Genomic DNA, 20,251 nt, shown 5'->3' with positions numbered 1-20,251 from the left:
GAAAACCTGCGTTTCACAAAACGTTCGGTTCGCGTTTGACCAGTCGCTCTATGCAGAGCGGAGCCATGTTAGGGCAGGGGGATGTCCAAGCGTCTTCCGACACGTCGAAGACCCAAGATTTTTATTGTGGCACTTAGATCTCCTTTAGAGACCTTAGAGACCTAAGGGATATACATACTGCGATAGCAGTTTCCTTGACCACATGCATTAAAGTTGGATAATTGGGCTGTTAGATCAGAAGGAAATCCCGGTGGGAGGGGAGGGATGTGAGGAAGAGAATGCGAAAACAGGAAAAGTCTGACAAACTGTTTTTAAAAATCAGATGCACGCAATAATAATAATAATAATAATCGCACTTGCCCCCGCTCACAACGATATTGGCCAGAATTGGGTGGAATTAGGTGTTCCCTTGACATCCCTCAGGGTGAAACTCATCTATACTGTGCTTGATATTAGAACAGGATTGAACAAGATGAGATTTACTTTCGAGTAAACATGCATAGGTCAGGTGTATCCTTTATCCTTTATTTTATTTCAAAATCATGTTTTCATTTGCAAGGACATAAAGAAATAATGCGCTCGGGTCTGGAAGTGAAGGTTAAAGGCTCTGCAAGTATTTGCCTTAACTTTATGTGAAGAATCAGGGGAGCCGCAGACTCTCATCGTCTCCGGTGCCTCAAATGGGCTCGAAGAGGACAACGCGCATGCGCCAAATAGCTCCCCCATACTTATACCGCTCCTCCTTCTTTTGACGTGGCCGCTCTGCATGCGCGCGCAGCCACAGCTGACGGCGACGCCATTTTGTCGCCGAGCTCGGTGTTTTGTTGAGCGCCGCGCGTCTAACGTCGGAGCGAAGAGCCGCCATGCCGGCCGGGCCTGTGCAGGCGATGGCGCCTGCCCAGCCAGCGCCCCCTGAAGCGAAACAGGTAATTTTCGGCCTAGTCCGTTTATCAGAAGCCCAGTCTCTGAGGTTCCTTCATCTTTCCACCCCCCCACCCCGGTTAATGTCCAAGGCCTCCTGAAGGGGGAGGTCCTCCTCCCAGGATGCCTTGCGGGACGAGAGCGGTGCATGCTGGGGGGCGTAGTTTGCAGCTCGTGGATGTATGGGAATTTTCTAAAGTGGGGAATCGGGAACTTATGCCCCCCACAGTTTGCGTGACTGCCAGCTCTTCTCAACCCTAAACGGCCGCGGCCCAGTATACCTGAAGGAGCGTCTCCATCCCCATCGTTCAGCTCGGACACTGAGGTCCAGCTCCGAGGGCCTTCTGGCAGTTCTCTCCCTGCGAGAAGTGAGGTTACAGGGAACCAGACAGAGGGCCTTCTCGGTGGTGGCGCCCGCCCTGTGGAATGGCTTCCCATCAGATGTCAAGGAAATAAGCAGCTATCCTATTTTTAAAAGACATCTGAAGACAGCCCTGTTTAAGGAAGTTTATAATATTTAATGCTGTATTGTTTTTAACACTCGATTGGGAGCCACCCAGAGTGGCTGGGGAAACTCAGCCAGATGGGCAGGGTATAAATAATATTAACATCCCTGGCTATTAGCAGTTTTGGCTGGTGATGATGGGAAATGTGGTTATTCATTTATTAAATTTATACGCTGCTTATTTTTGCCATGACGGCTCAAAGTAACTTACAAAAACAGGTTAAAAACAAAATTTCTGCACACATTAAAACCGGTTCATTAAAACATCCTACCCACTCTAAAAGGCCATAGATTATTAAAAGCCAATGGCCTGCTTTAAGAAGGAAGGTTTTTGCCTGGCGTCTGAAGATCTATAACAATGGTGCTGCCATCCTCCAATTATTATTATTGTTGTTGTTATATTTATCCACACACACAAACACAGAGCATTCTTTCCCAGACCAGGACTCAAGGCAGTGTGAACAATACAGATAAAATGCAGAAGATTAACAACATATAAAATAAAATACTTAAAATAATAGTTTAAAAGTAATTAAACTATAAAATAATTAAAACAATATAAAAGCAGATCCATTGAAGACATAGTGAAAACAACACAGCACTATTTTTTTAAAAAAATCAGTTGCTTTAAAAACCACCCCCCAAAGCATGCTGGAATAAAACAGTCTTCATCTGCTGGCAGAAAGATAACAAAGGGTGGGATGGGGGGCCTGAAACTGAGGTGATAGATACATTTCTAAGGCCATCCCACTAAGGAGATTTAAACAAGGGGCGTTGATGTTTAGCTCAGTCTTTCACAACAGAACAATCCTGCAATAAAAACTATTGCTTTGAGGTAATACTTGATTTTTTTCCTCAGCAATCTGGTTTTTGAAAGATCCTTGGTCTTCTTTTTATGCCATATTCACTTCTAATTGCAGCCAGAAGATGAACCGAAAGAAGAAGCAACACCAGCCAAGCCCGTGGTGGGAATTATTTATCCTCCTCCAGAGGTTCGGAATATTGTGGACAAGACAGCCAGCTTTGTAGCCAGGTAGGTCACCCTAGACTGGACTCTTGGAATATCAGCTTCTTGCAGAGATAAGCTAAGAGGGTGGTTGAGGCAGCCTCAGCATGCATAGCTAATCAAATGTGTTAAGGGACAAAGGCAGTGAGGACTCAGGCTTGGCAGTATTTTTTTGTGTGGGTTGGATACTGTGCCTGTCCTTGGTGCCTTTTGAGGAATTTTAAATTTTGGTTTGGTGCTGATTTTTGCTCTATAACTTTTCTAGAAATGGTCCTGAGTTTGAAGCCCGCATCAGGCAGAATGAAATCAACAATCCCAAATTTAACTTCTTGAACCCCAACGATCCTTACCATGCCTACTATCGCCACAAAGTCAATGAGTTCAAGGAAGGGAAGGCACAGGAGCCCTCGGCAGCCATTCCCAAAGTTATGCAGGCACAGCAGAGTGCACAACAGCAGCTTCCCCAAAAGGTAAGCGGTTCCTCTCTTGTCTTCGTCTGTCTCTTATCTTTCATGGTGCTGCAGGAGGGAAGGCCAACTGCCAATAAGTTTCTCTTAGCCTTTTCCTTCCATTCATACCTCACTGGCAGAAGTGAGGAACGTTTGGCCCCTCTAGATGTTGCTTACCTACAGCACCCATCAGCCCTAGCAAGCAGGGTCAGTGGCCAAGGGCATTGTAGTTCAGCGACATTTGGAGGGCCACAGGTTCCCCACACCAGCTGGTTGGGTATAAGTGGTGATCCATTTCTGTGTTCCTTCTGCAGGTACAAGCCCAGGTGATTCAAGAGACCGTGGTTCCGAAAGAGCCTCCTCCGGAATTTGAGTTCATTGCAGACCCTCCCTCGATCTCAGCCTTTGACTTGGACGTGGTAAAGCTGACAGCCCAGTTTGTTGCTCGGAACGGCAGGCAGTTCCTCACCCAGTTGATGCAGAAAGAGCAGAGGAATTACCAATTTGACTTCCTGCGCCCGCAGCACAGTCTCTTCAACTACTTCACCAAACTGGTTGAACAGTACACTAAGGTAACAAATTTCAGATGCCAGGAGCATTCATTTGAACAAGCTTGAGGATAGTGCTATTTATGCAGAGCGACACGTGCATTTCAAAGTGACACACTTTGAAGACTTCCTGTCTAGGTTGAAAAGAAATGCTTGCAAGGATCCTGGATGAAAAAGTAGGGACACCCCAGGCATTAAGGTGCCCTAATACTGATTTCACATTTTTTGTATGAATATGGCAAGATAAAAACAAAATTTGTTCCATAGCAAACAAGAGAAGCAGTGGAAATGATAGCAGAATTGTTCTTTTTTTGTTAAAAACATAACAATAGCCTGCTGGATCTGGCCAGTGGCCCATCTAGTCCAGCATCTTGGCCAACCAGATGCTTGTGGGAAACCAGCAAGCAGAACATTAGCATTCTCCCCTCCTTTGGTTTTTTCCAGCAACTGGCATTCAGAAACACTGCTGCCTCCAAATATGGAGGCTTTGTCTAATAGGAGCTGGCTTGCCTAAGTCATAGCTATACCCTTTGCCAATTATGGCAAATAGTTGCCATCTTCTCTGCATCCTGTGCACATGTACTGTTCCTTAAAGTGTTCCTACTTTCAGGCAAAGCTGTTCCTAGACTTGGAGGGGGGGAGCACAGAATTCAGCTTTTCTTTGAAACATTGACAACTCAACAAGCAAGTTTCTAGTCCTCATGGCTGCTAAGATATGCTTGAAAACATGTGCCGTTTCCTGCTGATATCTCAGAAGCTGAGTGGGTTGTTGAATAAGACCTCAAGTGTTGCACATACCTCCCAGCCCATTACTGTGACTTGCAAACCTGGAATAAACTATAAAATCACTGGCAAAAGTTATTTTGCATAAATTATACTTACTGCAAGCTTTTCTTAATGCAGACTATTGATTGCTTGGGCAAGAAGAAAACCCTAACTGTAACTGATGTCTCAGTAGCCTATTGAATTTTTTTCCCCAGATCTTGATTCCACCCAAGGGTTTGATCATAAAACTTAAGAAGGAGGCAGAAAACCCCAAAGAAGTATTGGATCAGGTAAGCAGTTAAAAGAGTTTTTTACATGATTGCCCTTTGCTAGGTTTAAATAATCTGAAAACACTCTTCTGAGCTAACCATCTTATATCACTTTGAATTTCTGCCAATACTCAGTGCATTCCTATACGTTACCCAGGTGTAAGCCTCACTGAGTTCAGTGGAGCTTCCTCCTAGGTGAGCAAGTGTAGGATTTCATTCTTACATCTCAGTGGCCTTATTTGTAATAAAGGCAAAGTGGACCTTTGATTCTCCTTTTGTGATTGTATCACTTCGCGTTACTACCAAACACCTTTTTATTTTATTTATTGCATTTCTATTTCACCTTTCCTGCAAAGGGGCAAACCTACCGTGAGGTAGGTTAGGCTGAGAGGTGATGGCTGACCCAGGCCACCCAGTGAATTTCATGGCTGAGTGGGGATTTAGACCCAGGACACAGTCTAGCACGCTAACCACTACACTGCCTCTCAAAATATCCCACAATGTGTAATTTTCAAATGTGTCTACCATCATCAGATTCTAAAGTGCAGTGATCCAGTTAATCTGAACTACCATTGGTAGCCAGCCAACACCTGCAATTACCACCAACCCAGCTCTTTCCATGACTGAAGTGGGAGGATATGGCCTTGTCAATTCCTTCAAGCTGAGTTTTGGGGGCACTTGAAAGCAGTTGACCTTGGTGCTTATCGAGAATGTATCCAAAAACACAGTTACTGGGTTTTTTAAAATGTTACTTGATGCTTTGTGCAGGCGTGTTACAGAGTGGAGTGGGCCAAGTTTCAGGAGCGAGAGCGGAAGAAGGAAGAGGAGGAAAAGGAGCGAGAGCGCGTTGCTTATGCCCAGATCGATTGGCATGATTTTGTGGTGGTGGAAACCGTGGACTTCCAGCCCTCTGAGCAAGGTTGGGTCATTTACTTTGCTGAAATGCATATCTTGACCTCTCTCAAAGCCTCATTGAATCCAGCATAAGTCAGGAAGGGAAAAGCCGCTTAGACTCAATGAAAATATTGAATAACTCATCTGTTATTCCTCCAAGGAAGCACTATATAGCTACTTTCCAACAAAGTCCTCCAGCAAGCGTCTGTATATTACTGTATCGTTATTAATATTATCATCATCATTATTCTAGTTAGCTGCTGGTTACTCGAAGGTCTCCAAGCTACTTACATTTAAAGACATAAATATAAACACATTATACCATAAACACAGAACACATCAACCCACAAAACAGCCGCAGGAAACTTGAGCAGGAAACTTTTTAACGTCTCAAGTTTATCAAAAGCCTGTGGGGAGTGGGGAATATACGTCTTTACGTGGTGTCAAGTAGATATCGCTAAAGGTGCCAGGTGGACCTTCTGGAGAAAACACACACAACTGAAAAGGCCCTTCTTTCAATCATCATCATCATCATCATCATCATCATCCTTTGAGCCTCCCTCCTCAGGGGGGTCCTGGAGAAGACTGTACTGTAATATACTTGAAAAGCAGGTGCAAATAAAATGGAAGCTGCGAGCAAGACCTGCATTTGAACTCTGCTTCTTGAATCCCACAAATATCAGAAAAAAGTTCAAGCTAACAGAGCCCCCAGCCCAGAAGTCCAGTCACTTCCCACTGAGGTGGACCCTTAACAAGGAGCTTGTCTAGGGAAGACACATGACCCTTTTTTCAGCTGTGTAACCTGTTTCACCAAAGGTATGATTCCGCCCCCCCCTTTTTTGCAGGGAACTTCCCACCCCCCACCACTCCCGAGGAGCTAGGTGCTCGAATTCTCATCCAGGAGCGCTATGAGAAGTTTGGCGAAAGTGAAGAAGTGGAGATGGAAGTGGAGTCAGATGATGAAGATGAGAAACAAGAAAAGACTGAGGAGGCACCATCTCAGTTGGACCAGGATACCCAAGTGCAGGACATGGATGAGGTGAGCAGTTAGTCTGCGGGAAAGTCTTTTCAGTGTGGCGAAGCTTGAAAGTAGTCTTTCTGAATCTCTTAATCCCCGTACTCAGTAAAGTAATGTTCATAAGAGTTTGTTTTTTGTATTGCATAGCTGGTGTCCTGGACCTTAATGCTCTGCTGAACTCAAATTGGGGCTCAGGTTTTAATGTCTGGTGGTGGGGGAAAGGTTCTGAAAGTTTTAGAAGATCTTTGTTTTTAGCCGTAAACCTACAAGGGATGAGAGAGGGTTCTGAAAACAGTCTAGTCCAAGCCCCGTAAGGGTCCTTTGCATAACACGCTGCACATTCGTATTCCCACAAGTCTGTTGATGGTTCGAAGTGCAGCCTTTCATAAGCTCAAGGCTTGAACAAGCCAGCCGCAAAGGTATGATAGAATCATAGAGTTCGAAGGGACTCTGTGGATCAGTAACTCCCTGTGATGCAGGAATATGCACCCATATGGGGATCAAATCCATGACCTTGGCGTTATTAGCACCATGCTCTAACCAATTGAGCTAACTGGTGCCAGCTTAAATCAAGGAAACTTGCTTAAGCCTGGTTTGTCTTCTTACTAAGAAAACTGAGTTGAGCCTTTCAAGAGAATCATGCTTCATGATTCTTCACTTAAAAATTTTTTTTTGAAGGGCTCTGATGAAGAAGATGAGAGTCAGAAAGTTCCACCACCTCCAGAAACTCCGATGCCACCACCTCTTCCTCCTACTCCAGACCAAGTCATTGTCAGGAAAGATTATGACCCTAAAGGTAAGCTTGGGATTAAGATCAGGTGGGGTTTTGTGACTGGTGAATGGGTTGCATTGCAGTTCCAGTGGTCATGTAAAACATTTCTAACTGTATCTCTCTCTCCTCTTTCTTTCTTTCTCTCCCTCCCCCCCCTCTCTCTCTCTTCTCTCCAGCATCTAAGCCTTTGCCACCAACTCCGGCCCCAGATGAGTATCTTGTCTCCCCCATCACGGGGGAGAAAATCCCTGCCAGCAAAATGCAAGAACATATGCGGATTGGGCTTCTGGATCCCCGCTGGTTGGAGCAAAGGGATCGCTCTCTCCGGGAGAAGCAGAGCGATGATGAGGTCTATGCCCCAGGTCAGTCCAGCAAGGTTTTGAGTGGTCTTTTATTGACATATTTTGTTCTTGTGTTAAAATTGATTACATGTTTATGCGTCCCTGAAGGAAACGAGTCAGATGCTAAAATGCTTTTTGAAATAATTAGAATCCTTCAGTGTTAATAAATTAATAGATAAATGAATTACCTTGGATTAACTTTTGTTTTTATAAGAGGACAGCTATCAAGCAACAGGTAGGCATCAAATTTCAAAAGGCGTTTTGGGGGCAGGTGTGTTTACTACACTGCAATTCATTTGATTCTGTAGTAAAACATTTAACGCGTTTTCCTCTCCAAACGGGGATGTTCAAAGCAGCTAATAAAGGTTTATAAAAGAAAAAATACCCAGTAATAATTCAGAATGCAATAAGTATATATTTGAAGATCAACTACCGTATTTTTCGCTCTATAGGACGCACTTTCCCCCCTCCAAAAATGAAGGGGAAATGTGTGTGCATCTTATGGAGCGAATGCAGGCTTTCGCTGAAGCCTGGAGAGCGAGAGGGGTTGCTGTGCACCGACCCCTCTCGCTCTCCAGGCTTTAGGCAGCTATCCGCAAGCCTTCTGAGCCCAGCGGGAGTTCCCGCTGGGCTCCGAAGGCTTGCAGAAAGCTGCCTGCTCTCCGCAAGACTTCTGAGCGTGGCGGGAGTTCCCGCCGGGCTTCGAAGGCTTGCGGAAAGCAGCCTGTTGTTCACAAGCCGCCTGAGCACGGCGGGAGTTCCTGCTGGGCTCCGAAGGTTTGCGGAAATCAGCCTGTTCTGGGGGCTGGGGTTTGGGAAACTCTGGCTTCCCCTGCCCAGCCCCGCAGCTAAAAACAAAGCCGTGCGCAGCTTCTCCCGGCTGGAGAGGTTGTGTGTGGCTAAAGAGGCAGCCAAGACAGCTGTCTTGGCTTCTTTGCTCTTTGGGGCTGGGGGGGGGGAGTTAATTTTTTTCTTTATCCCCCCCCCAAAAAATAGGTGCGCCCTATGGTCTGATGAGCCCTATGGAGTGAAAAGTACGGTACATGTCAGCTGCTCTTGAGTTTTTTAATGAAAGAATGGGCTTTATAAGCATAAGAAATATATAAAAACCTGTGCCTGGTTTGGGTTGTCCAGACCCCTGACAAAGTAGTGAATGGAGAAGGTAGAACACTATCTTGGCGGCCAAAATTTTCAGATGGCTAAATTTTTCAGTGCATCCCATTTCTGTTTGCCCATTTTATGGGAGTAGCGACAACAGATGGCTTAGAACCTATGAGCAGTGCCCTATCTTGAAGGACCAAAACAAAAACAACAAAAAAAACCACCATGGCAAACTCTCCCATTTTACTCATACTTTCCAGGCTTGGACATTGAAAGCAGCTTGAAACAGCTGGCTGAGCGCCGTACCGATATTTTTGGTGTTGAAGAGACAGCTATCGGCAAGAAAATTGGGGAAGAAGAGATCCAGAAACCAGAAGAGAAGGTATGGCAGGGAGCCAGGCTAAAAAGAACTCTGCTACCGGAAGTGTGAAGGAAAGAAAGCCTCCTCCTCCAGTGGCTTAACTCTAGTTAGTGTGAAAGCAAAAGGCACTAAGACTCACCTGTTTTCTGTTTTACTAGGTGACCTGGGATGGCCACTCTGGCAGCATGGCCCGAACTCAGCAGGCAGCTCAGGCCAACATTACCCTTCAGGAGCAGATTGAGGCTATCCATAAGGCCAAAGGGCTGGTGCCAGAGGATGACAGCAAGGAGAAGATTGGTCCGAGCAAACCCAATGAGATGCCCCAGCCCCCACCCCTCTCGTCGGCCCCAAACATCCAAACCAGCGCTCTGCCAATTGCATCAGTGCCTCGCCCGCCCTCGGTAAGCCCCACTTGTTCCGTAGGAAACTCCTCTGCTTAACAGGGGACGACTTCTGGCTCCTTCTGCCAAATAGGTTTTAATTTGCATCTTGCAAGCTGAATTGCCTTGCTTGGGGAAGGGTCACGTCTCAGTGGCAGAGCACAGGGTTTGCATGCAGAAGGCCTCTGGTTTGATCCCCAGTATCTCCAGGTAGAGCCAAGAGAAATTCCCTGTCTGAATCCCTGGAGAACGGCTGCCAGTCTGTGCCAGTCATACTGAGCTAGATGGACCTACATGGCATGGTTCAGCATAAAGCAACTTCCTGTATTCTTACGTCTTCTAGATGCCACCACCTGTCCGTACAACAGTTGTCAGCGCTGTTCCCGTCATGCCTCGCCCACCAATGACTTCCGTGGTCCGCTTACCTCCAGGCTCTGTCATCGCTGCTCCGATGCCACCGATCATACATGCCCCTCGGATCAACGTAGTTCCGATGCCACCTTCGGCCCCACCCATCATGGCTCCACGGCCCCCTCCCATGATTGTGCCAACAGGTCAGTGCTGAACAATCTCACCTCGGGCTAAATAAGTTTTGGGAATTGTGGAAGCCCGTCAGGATTCCTCTTGGTCTCAGAATTTGCTTCTGTTGGCGCATTTTCCTCAGTGGTCCTATAGCTACTGCATTCAGCAGTTGCACTTTACCTGCAAGTCTTTGATCAAACGTTTCTGCAGGCTTCACTGGGATTCTCCATACCGAAAAGCCATTTCTCCAATGGAATTAAGCCCTGGAGGTCAACACTGCTAAAATTTAGTCACTGCATTTGCTGAATGAATAATAACAGTTGTGTTAAAATTGGTGACATCTTTGGGTTTGATACGATGCCACAGTGACAGCCTTACCCTATGTATTGTCTTGTGATGATCACCGTGTGTGCTTTTTAAAAAATAATAATCTGTAGTTGGTAACAGTTATACAGGTGACTCCTTTCTCCCAAAAGTTTGAAGTCTAGAAAAGAAGAGGGAGGAAATGTTGGGCAGAAACAGAATTCCTCCTACTTGTTCCAAATTGGTTGTTCCCCTCTTCCAAAATGAACTTAGAATTTCATCCTCATTCTCCCTGGCCTTCCAATTCCTTTTCTCACATGAAGGGTTAAAAATTGTTGCATAGTCTATTGTTTATGCTCCATGACCTTTTCCTACCCATAGCCCCTTTTCCACAGAGAAACTGAGGCAGGCTGCTTTCAGTTTCTTCCATGGCCCAAGATCATTCTTCCCACCATCTACGGGGTTGAGGGTAGACTAGATCTTGCATTTTCAATCCTCTAGGATGCTTCACTCATGTACAAAGACTGTGGTGCTGGCTGCATTTACACAGGAGTTGGCTTGCAAGTTTTCTTTCTAAATCAGAGACCCGTTCTTCCGCATAGGTATGGAAAAGCACACACCGCCAACCCCAGTTCTTGAACCCAATAAGTTGAAAGTGTGCTCTGTGACATTACAGTATATTCGTGACCATTGTATGTGACAAAGGAGCGGCCTGGAACCTTTGTGCTTTCCTGCAGAGTTTTCCGTTTTAAATAATGAAATCTAAATAGGCACTATTTTATTATCTCATAGGTTTCAGGTGAGCTAAGCCATTGACTAATTATATTTAATTGTTACAATATAGGATACAGACAGGGACCAGTCAGCAGTCCAGGTAACTTCTTAAGTGTCATTGTGACCTCGGAGGTAACTCAGCTAATCACTAACCTTCAAGTCGAGCTCTTAATTTGCATGCCTTCACTTCTCTTGTCTGTCCAGAGTGGTACCGGGGATTCCTGGCTGTGGTGTGCGTCTCTGTGTGTCAATAGTTCTTGACCTTTTGTAGACTACTTGGCCTGATTGTCGCCGCTCTTCAAAGATTCTTGTGGCTGCATGCTAGCTTGCAGTTCTCCAGACACTGTCGTTTTGCAAGAGAAACAAAGGCAGGAATAGAGGAAGAGCCACTTTGTGCCCTTGGAAAGAGCCAGAGTCTTCTGTCTGTGTTTCAGTTGCTTCACACCCGCTATAGTTGTTGCAAAGTAGCTTTAAGCCCTGCCCCCCTCATCTCGCCTTCATGGTCTGGCTGCTTTGTGTGTGGCTCTCCCTCTTTTCAATGACCACCATCCAAGTTTGAGAAAAGTAGCTCAAGGTACATAAATAAGATGCTATCGAGTCACTTAGATCCCTGGCTGTCACGTGGAAGTGTTCTTGTCTGAAATTCTTGTAATTCTCTTAAATGCTTAATACCCCAGTCATTCCAAGCCAAAGAGTTCACAGTGGAGTTGAAAGATCTGTGATTTTTTTAAAAAACAAACAAACGTGAATGGAAAGTAGTCGCCAGGCCCAAGTATTTGAAACCCAGGGAACAGAGCAAGGGCAGATTCACATATTGCATTTTCAGCTGTACACTTCTGGTCAGGCACATTGCAGTTGCAGCCCAGGATAGTTCATGAGGACCCGTAAGGAAACAAGGGCAACTTGACCATAGCGATACTTGTGTCATAAAGCTCACGACTAGCATTAACTTCCTACACAGCTGCAGCAAAGCCTAGGAAAGGGACTTCAGCCTACTCTGGGATAGCAGATGCATCACATGTGTTTAGGTGCGTTCATCTCCCCCCCCCCCAAAGTTATTTAACCTTCATTTTATTGCTACGAAGCAGAGCTTTCTACATTCCCACATTTTCCTTACTTAGAAGCACTGAAGCTTAGACTTCCAGCAGGTGCGATGTCCTGACTTTTGCAGTGCTTGGATAGGAGAAGCTGACAACTTTCCTAGGCTTTTTAGCTCAACTAATCTCATTTTAACACAGCTTTTATGCCTTGGGAGTTTCTACTTACTCTTGCTTTTCTTTTTTCTTTTGGTCTCTTTTCTTTCCCTAAAGGCAATGGTGTCAAATGTAACTCTTTCAAGAGATTTCCATTCCACCTTCTTGTGACCAGGAAATGTATTTTAAGGATCCATACTTCTCTCTGGTGCCAGGGAGATTGCAAAGGCCACTGGTCCCTCCAGAGTCATTAAACTTTTTTTATTAAAAAAACCCCTGCTATTTTTATACCCTGCCTTTCTATAAAAATCAAGCAAAATTGTTGCTTACGTTTAAAAAAACACATATAAAACGCTTTAATATTTAAAGTAACCATAGCAGCGTTCAGAAGAATAAAAGGCATTTGATACATGAGAAGTAAAACAATTATTATTTTTTTAAAAAAGATACAACTCCACAACTTCACAGTGACTAGTACTATGCATAACCAATAACACCATTCTGAAAGTGCTTTGGTGCTTTGGTTTTTAGCATACACCAAAAACATAAAATCACCTTATTTCTAAAGGCCAGGAGGTTGGGAGCAGAGACACAAACACCCCCCCCTTCTTAGTTATTTCTTGCAAGCAAGCTCATAAGTGAGTTGTTTTGCCCTTGATTAGCATTGGAAGATGCCTCCACACATGCTTCCTGTGCTACCTTCTCAAGCAGAAATGGAGATGGGACTATACCAGGCTTTTTCTGCATTTGACACCACTGCTTTGGGGTTCTGTCCACGTCTTTTGCTCCAAACGCCACTAGTGATTTTCTTGCAGAATAAATATCCCCCCCCCCAATCAGCTTTTGTTCCAGCTCCTCCTGTGGCGCCAGTGAGTGCTCCGGCCCCTATGCCTCCTGTCCACCCTCCACCTCCCATGGATGATGAGCCGGCCTCCAAGAAGCTGAAATCTGAAGAGAACCTGATGCCGGAAGAGGAATTCCTGCGCAGAAACAAGGTGTGTGCTTAAATAAATAATGGTGTTTTGATCTTAGGCCAGAGGAATCTTCTAGCGGGTTGGGTGATCAGCGACCCTTCACATTCCGATTAAGCTGGGTTGCTAGCCCGAAGTTCTCCACTTGCAATCTGAATGGGGGAATTTGCAAGGGAAAGGAATTCAAAAGGTAGAAGGGCAGCCTTCCAGGAAGAAGCAGAGGTTTCTTTATCTATTTTATCATTGGTTCTCCCTTCTTCTCCTTTGTCAGATTTGACAAATTCATGGGGGAGATGGCTATCAATGGCTGCAAGCCACAATGGCTGTGCTCTGCCTCCACAGTCAGAGGCAGTAATGCTTCGGAATACCAGTTGCTGGAAACCACAGGACAGGAGACAGCTCGAATCCAGATTTCCTACAGGCATCTGGTTGGCCGCTGTGAGAACAGGATGCTGAAATAGGTGGGCCATTGGCCTGATCCAGCAGGCTCTTGTGTTCTTAAGCACACACACACCCTTAACACTAATTCTGCTTACTCCCTTAGGGCCCAGTCACCGTCAAAGTTCAAGTTCCTAACATGCAGGACAAGACAGAATGGAAGCTGAATGGCCAGGTGCTGGTGTTCACCCTCCCTCTCTCTGACCAGGTATGTGGCTCAAGCAATGGCTGGCTGGTTTCTCTGTTGTCAGTGTCTGCTTTGCTCTTCAGACAGTTATCTGGGGTTTGGAAAGAGTATTTTGCTGCATAAAATGATCCCCATCTTTATCAGCGGCCAGGTGCCATTAATAAAACCAGCAAAAGCTATAAATATTGTCTTACTACTTGTGGAGTGCAGGTGTTGCAGCAGAGAGTTACATATAAAAATGTTAGATTATGTGACTCTTCAGGAACTGCAGCTGTTGCAGAATGCAGTAGCCAGATTAATTGTTGCAGCCAGGTGATTGTACCTTTTAACACCTGTTCTGGCTGCGCTTTACTGGCAGGCCGTGCATTTCCAGGCCCAAATCAGTGTGCTATAAGGTTTACACAGTTCAGCACCACACTGCTTAATGGAATGTCTCTCCCAATATGAATCTACCCATGCATTAAGATCTACACCAAACTCTCTCTTCATTCTGGAGAGGTTCAGAGAGTAGCTCCCTGTTTGTGGGGGGGACGGGACTCCGCAGCAAGACCCACATGGTGCTGATACTGTCTTTTTTGGCCCCAGTTTAAAACTTTCTTCTGTTCTCAAGCATTTGATGTCATCTAATGGGCTGCTTTTCCTAATCATCAGTTTTTAATTTTGGGAGGAAAGGCTGCTTTGTATATTCTTCCAGTTTTTATATTGCTGATTTTAATGGGGTGTATGTGTTTAGTATTAAATATTCGATTGCTCTTTTACTGCTTAGTTTTAAACACTGTATATTTACATGTATTTTATATTTCTATAAGCCAGCTTATAATAATAATAATGCTAACATGTAAAGATGCACAGCAGGCATTAAAAGAGAGAACAGTGTGTGGCTGTTTATAACCATGAAGCAGCAGGCAAAGCTTTTACCATTCCTGGGTATAAAATACCTGACCAGATTTAACTGATGAGTCACCATTTGGCATCCTTGCTCCCTGATTCATTTCTCTATTGATTGATACAGCTTTCCTTTTATGACATTCATGGCAAACCTTTTCCTTTCTGTCATGTTACGTTTCCCAAGCATGTGCTGTAGAAGTCCCTTGTATAGTGCCCAATTTCATTGAAGGTGTTTGTGGGTTTCCTTTGGTTCCTAGGTTTCTGTTATCAAGGTCAAGATTCATGAGGCCACTGGAATGCCTGCTGGGAAACAAAAGCTCCAATATGAGGTGGGTGTGTGGTCCCGTTGGCCCTTAATAAGTTAGTTAGTTAGTTTGCCGTTCTTCATTCATAGATCTCAGGATTCACAACATAAAAATACAAGATACAAAAGAAATAATAAAAACAAAAACAAAAACAAACCAATAACCTCTCTCCTCTCCACCGTCTCCCACAAACACATTTAAAAGGGTATGTAGCATGTTAATCAACTAAAGCCCTGGCTGAAGAGGAACTTTTTTGCCTGGCGCATAAAGGTATATAATGAAGGCGCCAGCTGAACCTCCTTGGGGAGAGCATTCCACTTAACCCTGAGTATCTTAAGATCCCAGCCCTGTGCCTTATCTGTTCCCTTGCCTTTTTCAAGCTTAAATCGCAAATCCCATGAATCGCATTCCATGCTGAGATATGAAGGAAGGGCTATAACTCAGTGGTAGAGCGGTTGCTTTGCATGCAGGAAATCCCATATTCATTCCCCAGCATCTCCAGGTGGGGCTGCTGGTCAGTGTAGACAGTGATGAGCTAGATAGACCAATGGTGTGACTCTGTGCAAGGCAGCTTCCTGTGGTTTCCTTCTGGTGCAAAGGGTGGGTTTTGTTTTCCTTGCCAAGCACGAAGCTTAGCACTGTTGAGACCCTCTTGTGTCTTGTCTTTTCAGGGCATCTTCATCAAAGATTCCAACTCTCTGGCTTATTACAACATGACCAGCGGGTCAGTGATCCACTTAGCACTCAAAGAAAGAGGTGGTAGAAAGAAGTAGGACTCCATTGGCAAGGCAGCTGCCCCACAGTATATGGCATAAGACAAGCTGCCAGAATCTGCCAGCTCCTGAGTAACATCCACATGGCGTTCCCACATGGGCAATGCTTTGTACCTTCAGCTTGTATCTGGTAATCCCTTCAGCTGGAGAAAGTTGTTCATGCCCTTGGAGTCACTGTGAATTATTTTTCAAGTTGATGTGTGTATATTTCAGCAGCTCGTGCTATATATTCACAGTGTTATCAGAATCGCTGCTTGGCTAGCATTTCTTTTCAGTGGTCTTGTGTTTTAATTTCTTGCAACGTTTTGCCTCTGCGGCTAAGATCTCTCTTAGCTTTGATTAGATCTGACCCATGTACGTTAAACTTTTGGAAGGGGCTTGCCTGGCATATAAGAGAATGATACCTTCTGGATGAAACATTTCAGTTTAACTTCCTTATTCCAAATAACTAGTGTAATAAAAGCATTTGTGATTTTTCCATGTGAAATCTCTGAGCTCTGATGTCTTTTGCAATTACCTGGGTTTCCTGGGAATGGTCAGACAACAGAGATGGAAGAAGCTGGTAACCCAGTAAACCTGCAGCGTGAGCTCTTATTCAGAACAGTGGAATTGGTCAGGATTCCTGGAAGCGGCTTACATTAGTCCAGCATAATTTTTTACTCCCCACCCTCCTGCTTTGGAGCAACTTACCTCCTCCATTGCATTGCTTTTGAGTTGAGAGAAAAAGAAGTCACTTTGTTCTTGGCTCCTGGCCTTCTGTATTAAGTGTTTGAGCAACACATGAGCTTCAAGGGGCTTGCGCTAGATTCCTCAGAATCTTGCCAAGATTTAACCCTCTTAGTTTGGGAGATTACTCATCAAACTATATGAACCTGACAAAAGTGTAACACACTTTCACTGACTTCAATACAAAATATGGAAATGATTTTAAATCTGTGTGTCTTTTTTGCAAATCGCTGCTTGTCTTTCCACCCAAGACGTTCTAAAGGCTAAAAGAAGCCTTCAGAGGGCAGATGCTGTTCAAGTCTCTTATCTTTACCCCTTGCAGTGCAGCCACACTTGCTTATAGAGTCTGTAGGTTTTTGATAATCGAAGGCTGTAATTTTGGTGGCAGAGGCTTTTGGAGCCTTTCCTTATCACGGCTAAAGAGTTACACAATACAGTGGTACCTCTGGTTGTGAACAGGATCTGTTCCACATCCCTGTTTGCAACATGAGCAGAATGCAACCTGAACGTGCGTGGATTGTGATTCGCCGTTTCTGTGCATGTGCGTGACGTCATTTGGAGCGTCTGTGCATGCGCGAGCGGCGAAGCCCGGAAGTAACCCTTTCCGGTACAGTGGTAACTCAGGTTACATATGCTTCAGGTTACATACGCTTCAGGTCACAGACTCCACTAACCCAGAAATAGTACCTCGGGTTAAGAACTTTCCTTCAGGATGAGAAAAGAAATCGTGCTCCAGCGGTGCGGCAGCAGCGGGAGGCCCCATTAGCTAAAGTGGTCTTCAGGTTAAGAACAGTTTCAGGTTAAGAACCTCCAGAATGAATTAAGTACTTAACCCGAGGTACCACTGTACTTCTGGGTTGCTGCGGGACGCAACCTGAATAGACGTAACCTGAACCGAATGTAACGAGGTATGACTGTAGGTTCTAAATTAGCCTGTCCCAGGCTGGTGCCCTAGAGATGTTTTGACTACATCTCCCATCAGCCCCAGGCAGCATTGCTGCTCTAGCTGGGACTGATGGGAATTTGAGTCCAAATCATTTAGAAGGCGCCGTCCTAGAGAAAGCTGTTTAAATCATTGGCCTTTCAACTGTTGAGGCAGTTTACTATGCAAATAGATGGTACAAAGATTACAAAGCAAGTCCCAAAGGGCATGCTTGGGCTAATGTTGGGTGCCAGGTCTTGAAAGCCTGCTTCTCTAAATGCTGTGCTACATGCTCCAAATCCCCCCCTGCATCTTTGGCACCTATTGTTTAGGAGCTCACAGCTAGAGGCACCCCCTTCCAGCCTTTTCCTCCCATACCCCTGATCGAGTTGTTGCTTGCTTCCCTTAAGAGTGTCCAAATTAAATGGCTATCACAAAGCAGCGTTGCTTTTTCTTTCTCGGCTTCCCACAGGGCCAAAGCTTAGTGGCAGAGCTCCTGCTTTGCATGCAGAATGTGAAGAATCCTCAACACTTCAAGATAGAGCTGCGACTGCCTCCTGCCTGAAAAAGGAGTTTGGGCACTGTTGTGCTAGATCAGGGGTAGGCAACCTAAGGCCCGTGGGCCAATCGCCTTCTCAATCTGGCCCTCGGATGGTCCGGGAATCAGTGTGTTTTTACATGAGTAGAATGTGTCCTTTATGTAAAATGCATCTCTTGAGTTATTTATGGGGCAAAGGAATTCGTTCATATATTTTTTTCCAAAATATAGTCTGGCCCACCACATGTTCTGAGGAACGGTGGACTGGCCCACGGCTGAAAAAGGTTGCTGACCCCTGTGCTTGATGAACCAGTGATCTCACTTTGGTATAAGGCACCTTACTGTTTAAGTCAGCTGTTTTGTAACAATCATGAGACCTCAGATCTTTATTTTTAGAGGAATGGCCTCATTCTCTTGGCAGAGTCTCCTTTGCATGCAGAAAGTCTCCGGTTCATTCTGCAGGTAGGGCTGGGGAAATGCACCTTGCCTGAAATACTGGAAAGCTGTTGCCAGTCAGTGCAGACAGTACTGAACTAAATGGACCAATGGTCTGACTGCATTGGGTAACTTCCTGTGTTCTCAGCTCACTTCCTTGTTCTCTGCAAAATCAGCTGGACTCATACTGTAGACTGTAGATTGACTTTGCTAACTCCCTGGGTCCATGGCCCAAATGATTGTCCTTTAACTTGTCTATGCATCCCTTTTGGGGTGGCAGTTGATGTCCCAGACTTAGGGTCTCCTTGGGCTGGAAGATTTATGAATGGGCATAGGAAGGCCAGGAGGAGAGAGGTGGAAGTGGGTCTCCTAACATGGGCTGGAATGCAAGTTGCCAAGAGTGAAGACACCCCAGTTTATGGAAATCTTCAGGCTCTGCAGTCTCACAGCTTGAGTGGACCCTTGGGAACAAATATTGCTGACGTATATATGACTGTGCTGTGCCTGGGGAATGGAACAAACCCGGCTGCAATTGAGCTTTGAGAGGCAGCTGCCTGGGTTCTGCCAAAGCCACCCAGAAACCTTTTATTTGGAAGCCTTGGTGATAGATTCCAGTCTCTCAGAACAGTCTTGTAACCATGTTTGGTTCCATCTGCCCTTTTGCAGTTCTTCAGCTGATTTCAGGCAACTTAATCACTTGCAGGTCTTTTCTGAAAAACACACATTTCTCTGCTGGCTGGGATGTATGTAGCAGATTTCATTTTTAGTCAGGCTGTGGCCCATCTACCCTGCTCTGGTTGCTGTGGCTTCCCTCTGGGGCAGGTGTGGGGGACCTTTAGCTCTCCTGATGTTGATGATTTACAAATTGCGTCATCTGTGGACATTGACCATGCTTTCTTGGGCTGGTGGGAGATGTCGTTCAGCAGCATCATCTGAAAGGTCCCCCACACCTGGTCTGATGTTCCAGATGCTGCGGTCTCTCTTAAAATCTCATGGGTGGACATGTTGGGCATTGAAAGCAAGAGCCCCACTGGATCAAGTCAAAGGCTTAACTAGTCCAGCATCCTTTTCTCAAAGTGGCCAACCAGATGCGGCTAACAGATTGAGGTTGAATCCTGACAAGACAGAAGTACTGTTTTGGGGGGACAGGAGACGGACGGGTGTGGAGGACTCCCTGGTCCTGAATGGGGTAACTGTGCCCCTGAAGACCCAGGTGCGCAGCCTGGGAGTCATTCTGGACTCACATCTGTCCATGGAGGCGCAGGTCAATTCTGTGTCCAGGGCAGCTGTTTATCAGCTCCAACTGGTATGCAGGCTGAGACCCTATCTGCCCGCGGACTGTCTCACCAGAGTGGTGCATGCTCTCGTTATCTCTTGCTTGGACTACTGCAATGCGCTCTATGTGGGGCTACCTTTGAAGGTGACCTGGAAACTACAACTAATCCAGAATGCGGCAGCTAGACTGTTGACTGGGAGCAGCCGCCGAGACAATATAACACCAGTCTTGAAATACCTACACTGGCTCCCAGTACGTTTCCGAGCACAATTCATCACTCTACCTTGTAACAGCTCCAAGAGCCTTGTTGTCTCTAAGATCTATGTGTGTCTACTCCCATCTACCTACATGTGATATATGGGCATGTGTATTTATAGATACGTAAATACACACATAGGGATGCGGGTGGCGCTGTGGGTTAAAGCACAGAGCCTAGGACTTGCTGATCAGAAGGTTGGCGGTTCGAATCCCCTCGACGGGGTGAGCTTCTATTGCTTGGTCCCTGCTCCTGCTAACCTAGCAGTTCAAAAGCACATCAAAGTGCAAGTAGATAAATAGGCACCGCTCCGGCAGGAAGGTAAATGGCGTTTCCATGCGCTGCTCTGGTTCGCCAGAAGCGGCTTAGTCATGCTGGCCACATGACCCAGAAGCTGTATGCCAGCTCCCTCGG

General features: G+C 45.6%; 1 protein-coding gene across 1 annotated transcript; it reads left to right on the top strand.

Moving 5' to 3' along the window:
• The first annotated feature begins 70 nt into the window (after positions 1-70).
• Positions 71-16,609, top strand: SF3A1 (splicing factor 3a subunit 1). The gene is made up of 18 exons (XM_083717134.1): positions 71-510; positions 639-926; positions 2,347-2,459; positions 2,698-2,902; positions 3,196-3,453; positions 4,410-4,484; positions 5,232-5,382; positions 6,203-6,396; positions 7,054-7,171; positions 7,324-7,509; positions 8,850-8,971; positions 9,109-9,351; positions 9,674-9,884; positions 11,000-11,029; positions 12,963-13,117; positions 13,638-13,739; positions 14,864-14,935; positions 15,583-16,609. The coding sequence occupies exons 2-18, from the start codon at positions 864-866 to the stop codon at positions 15,682-15,684; spliced, it is 2,400 nt and encodes a 799-aa protein (XP_083573260.1). The 5' UTR covers positions 71-510; positions 639-863; the 3' UTR covers positions 15,685-16,609.
• Positions 16,610-20,251: the final 3,642 nt, after the last annotated feature.

The sequence above is a fragment of the Podarcis gaigeae genome (assembly GCF_964106915.1).
Source record: "Podarcis gaigeae genome assembly, chromosome: 16".
Taxonomy (NCBI): domain Eukaryota; kingdom Metazoa; phylum Chordata; class Lepidosauria; order Squamata; family Lacertidae; genus Podarcis; species Podarcis gaigeae.
This window is presented reverse-complemented; position numbering and strand designations above follow the sequence as displayed.

Coding starts and splice junctions, on each gene's coding strand:
- SF3A1 (XM_083717134.1), top strand. CDS start 864: ATGCCGGCCGGGCCTGTGCAGGCGATGGCGCCTGCCCAGCCAGCGCCC. Junction 9,885..10,999: donor TCCCATGATTGTGCCAACAG/GTCAGTGCTGAA, acceptor GTTACAATATAG/GATACAGACAGGGACCAGTC. Junction 13,740..14,863: donor CCCTCCCTCTCTCTGACCAG/GTATGTGGCTCA, acceptor TTTGGTTCCTAG/GTTTCTGTTATCAAGGTCAA.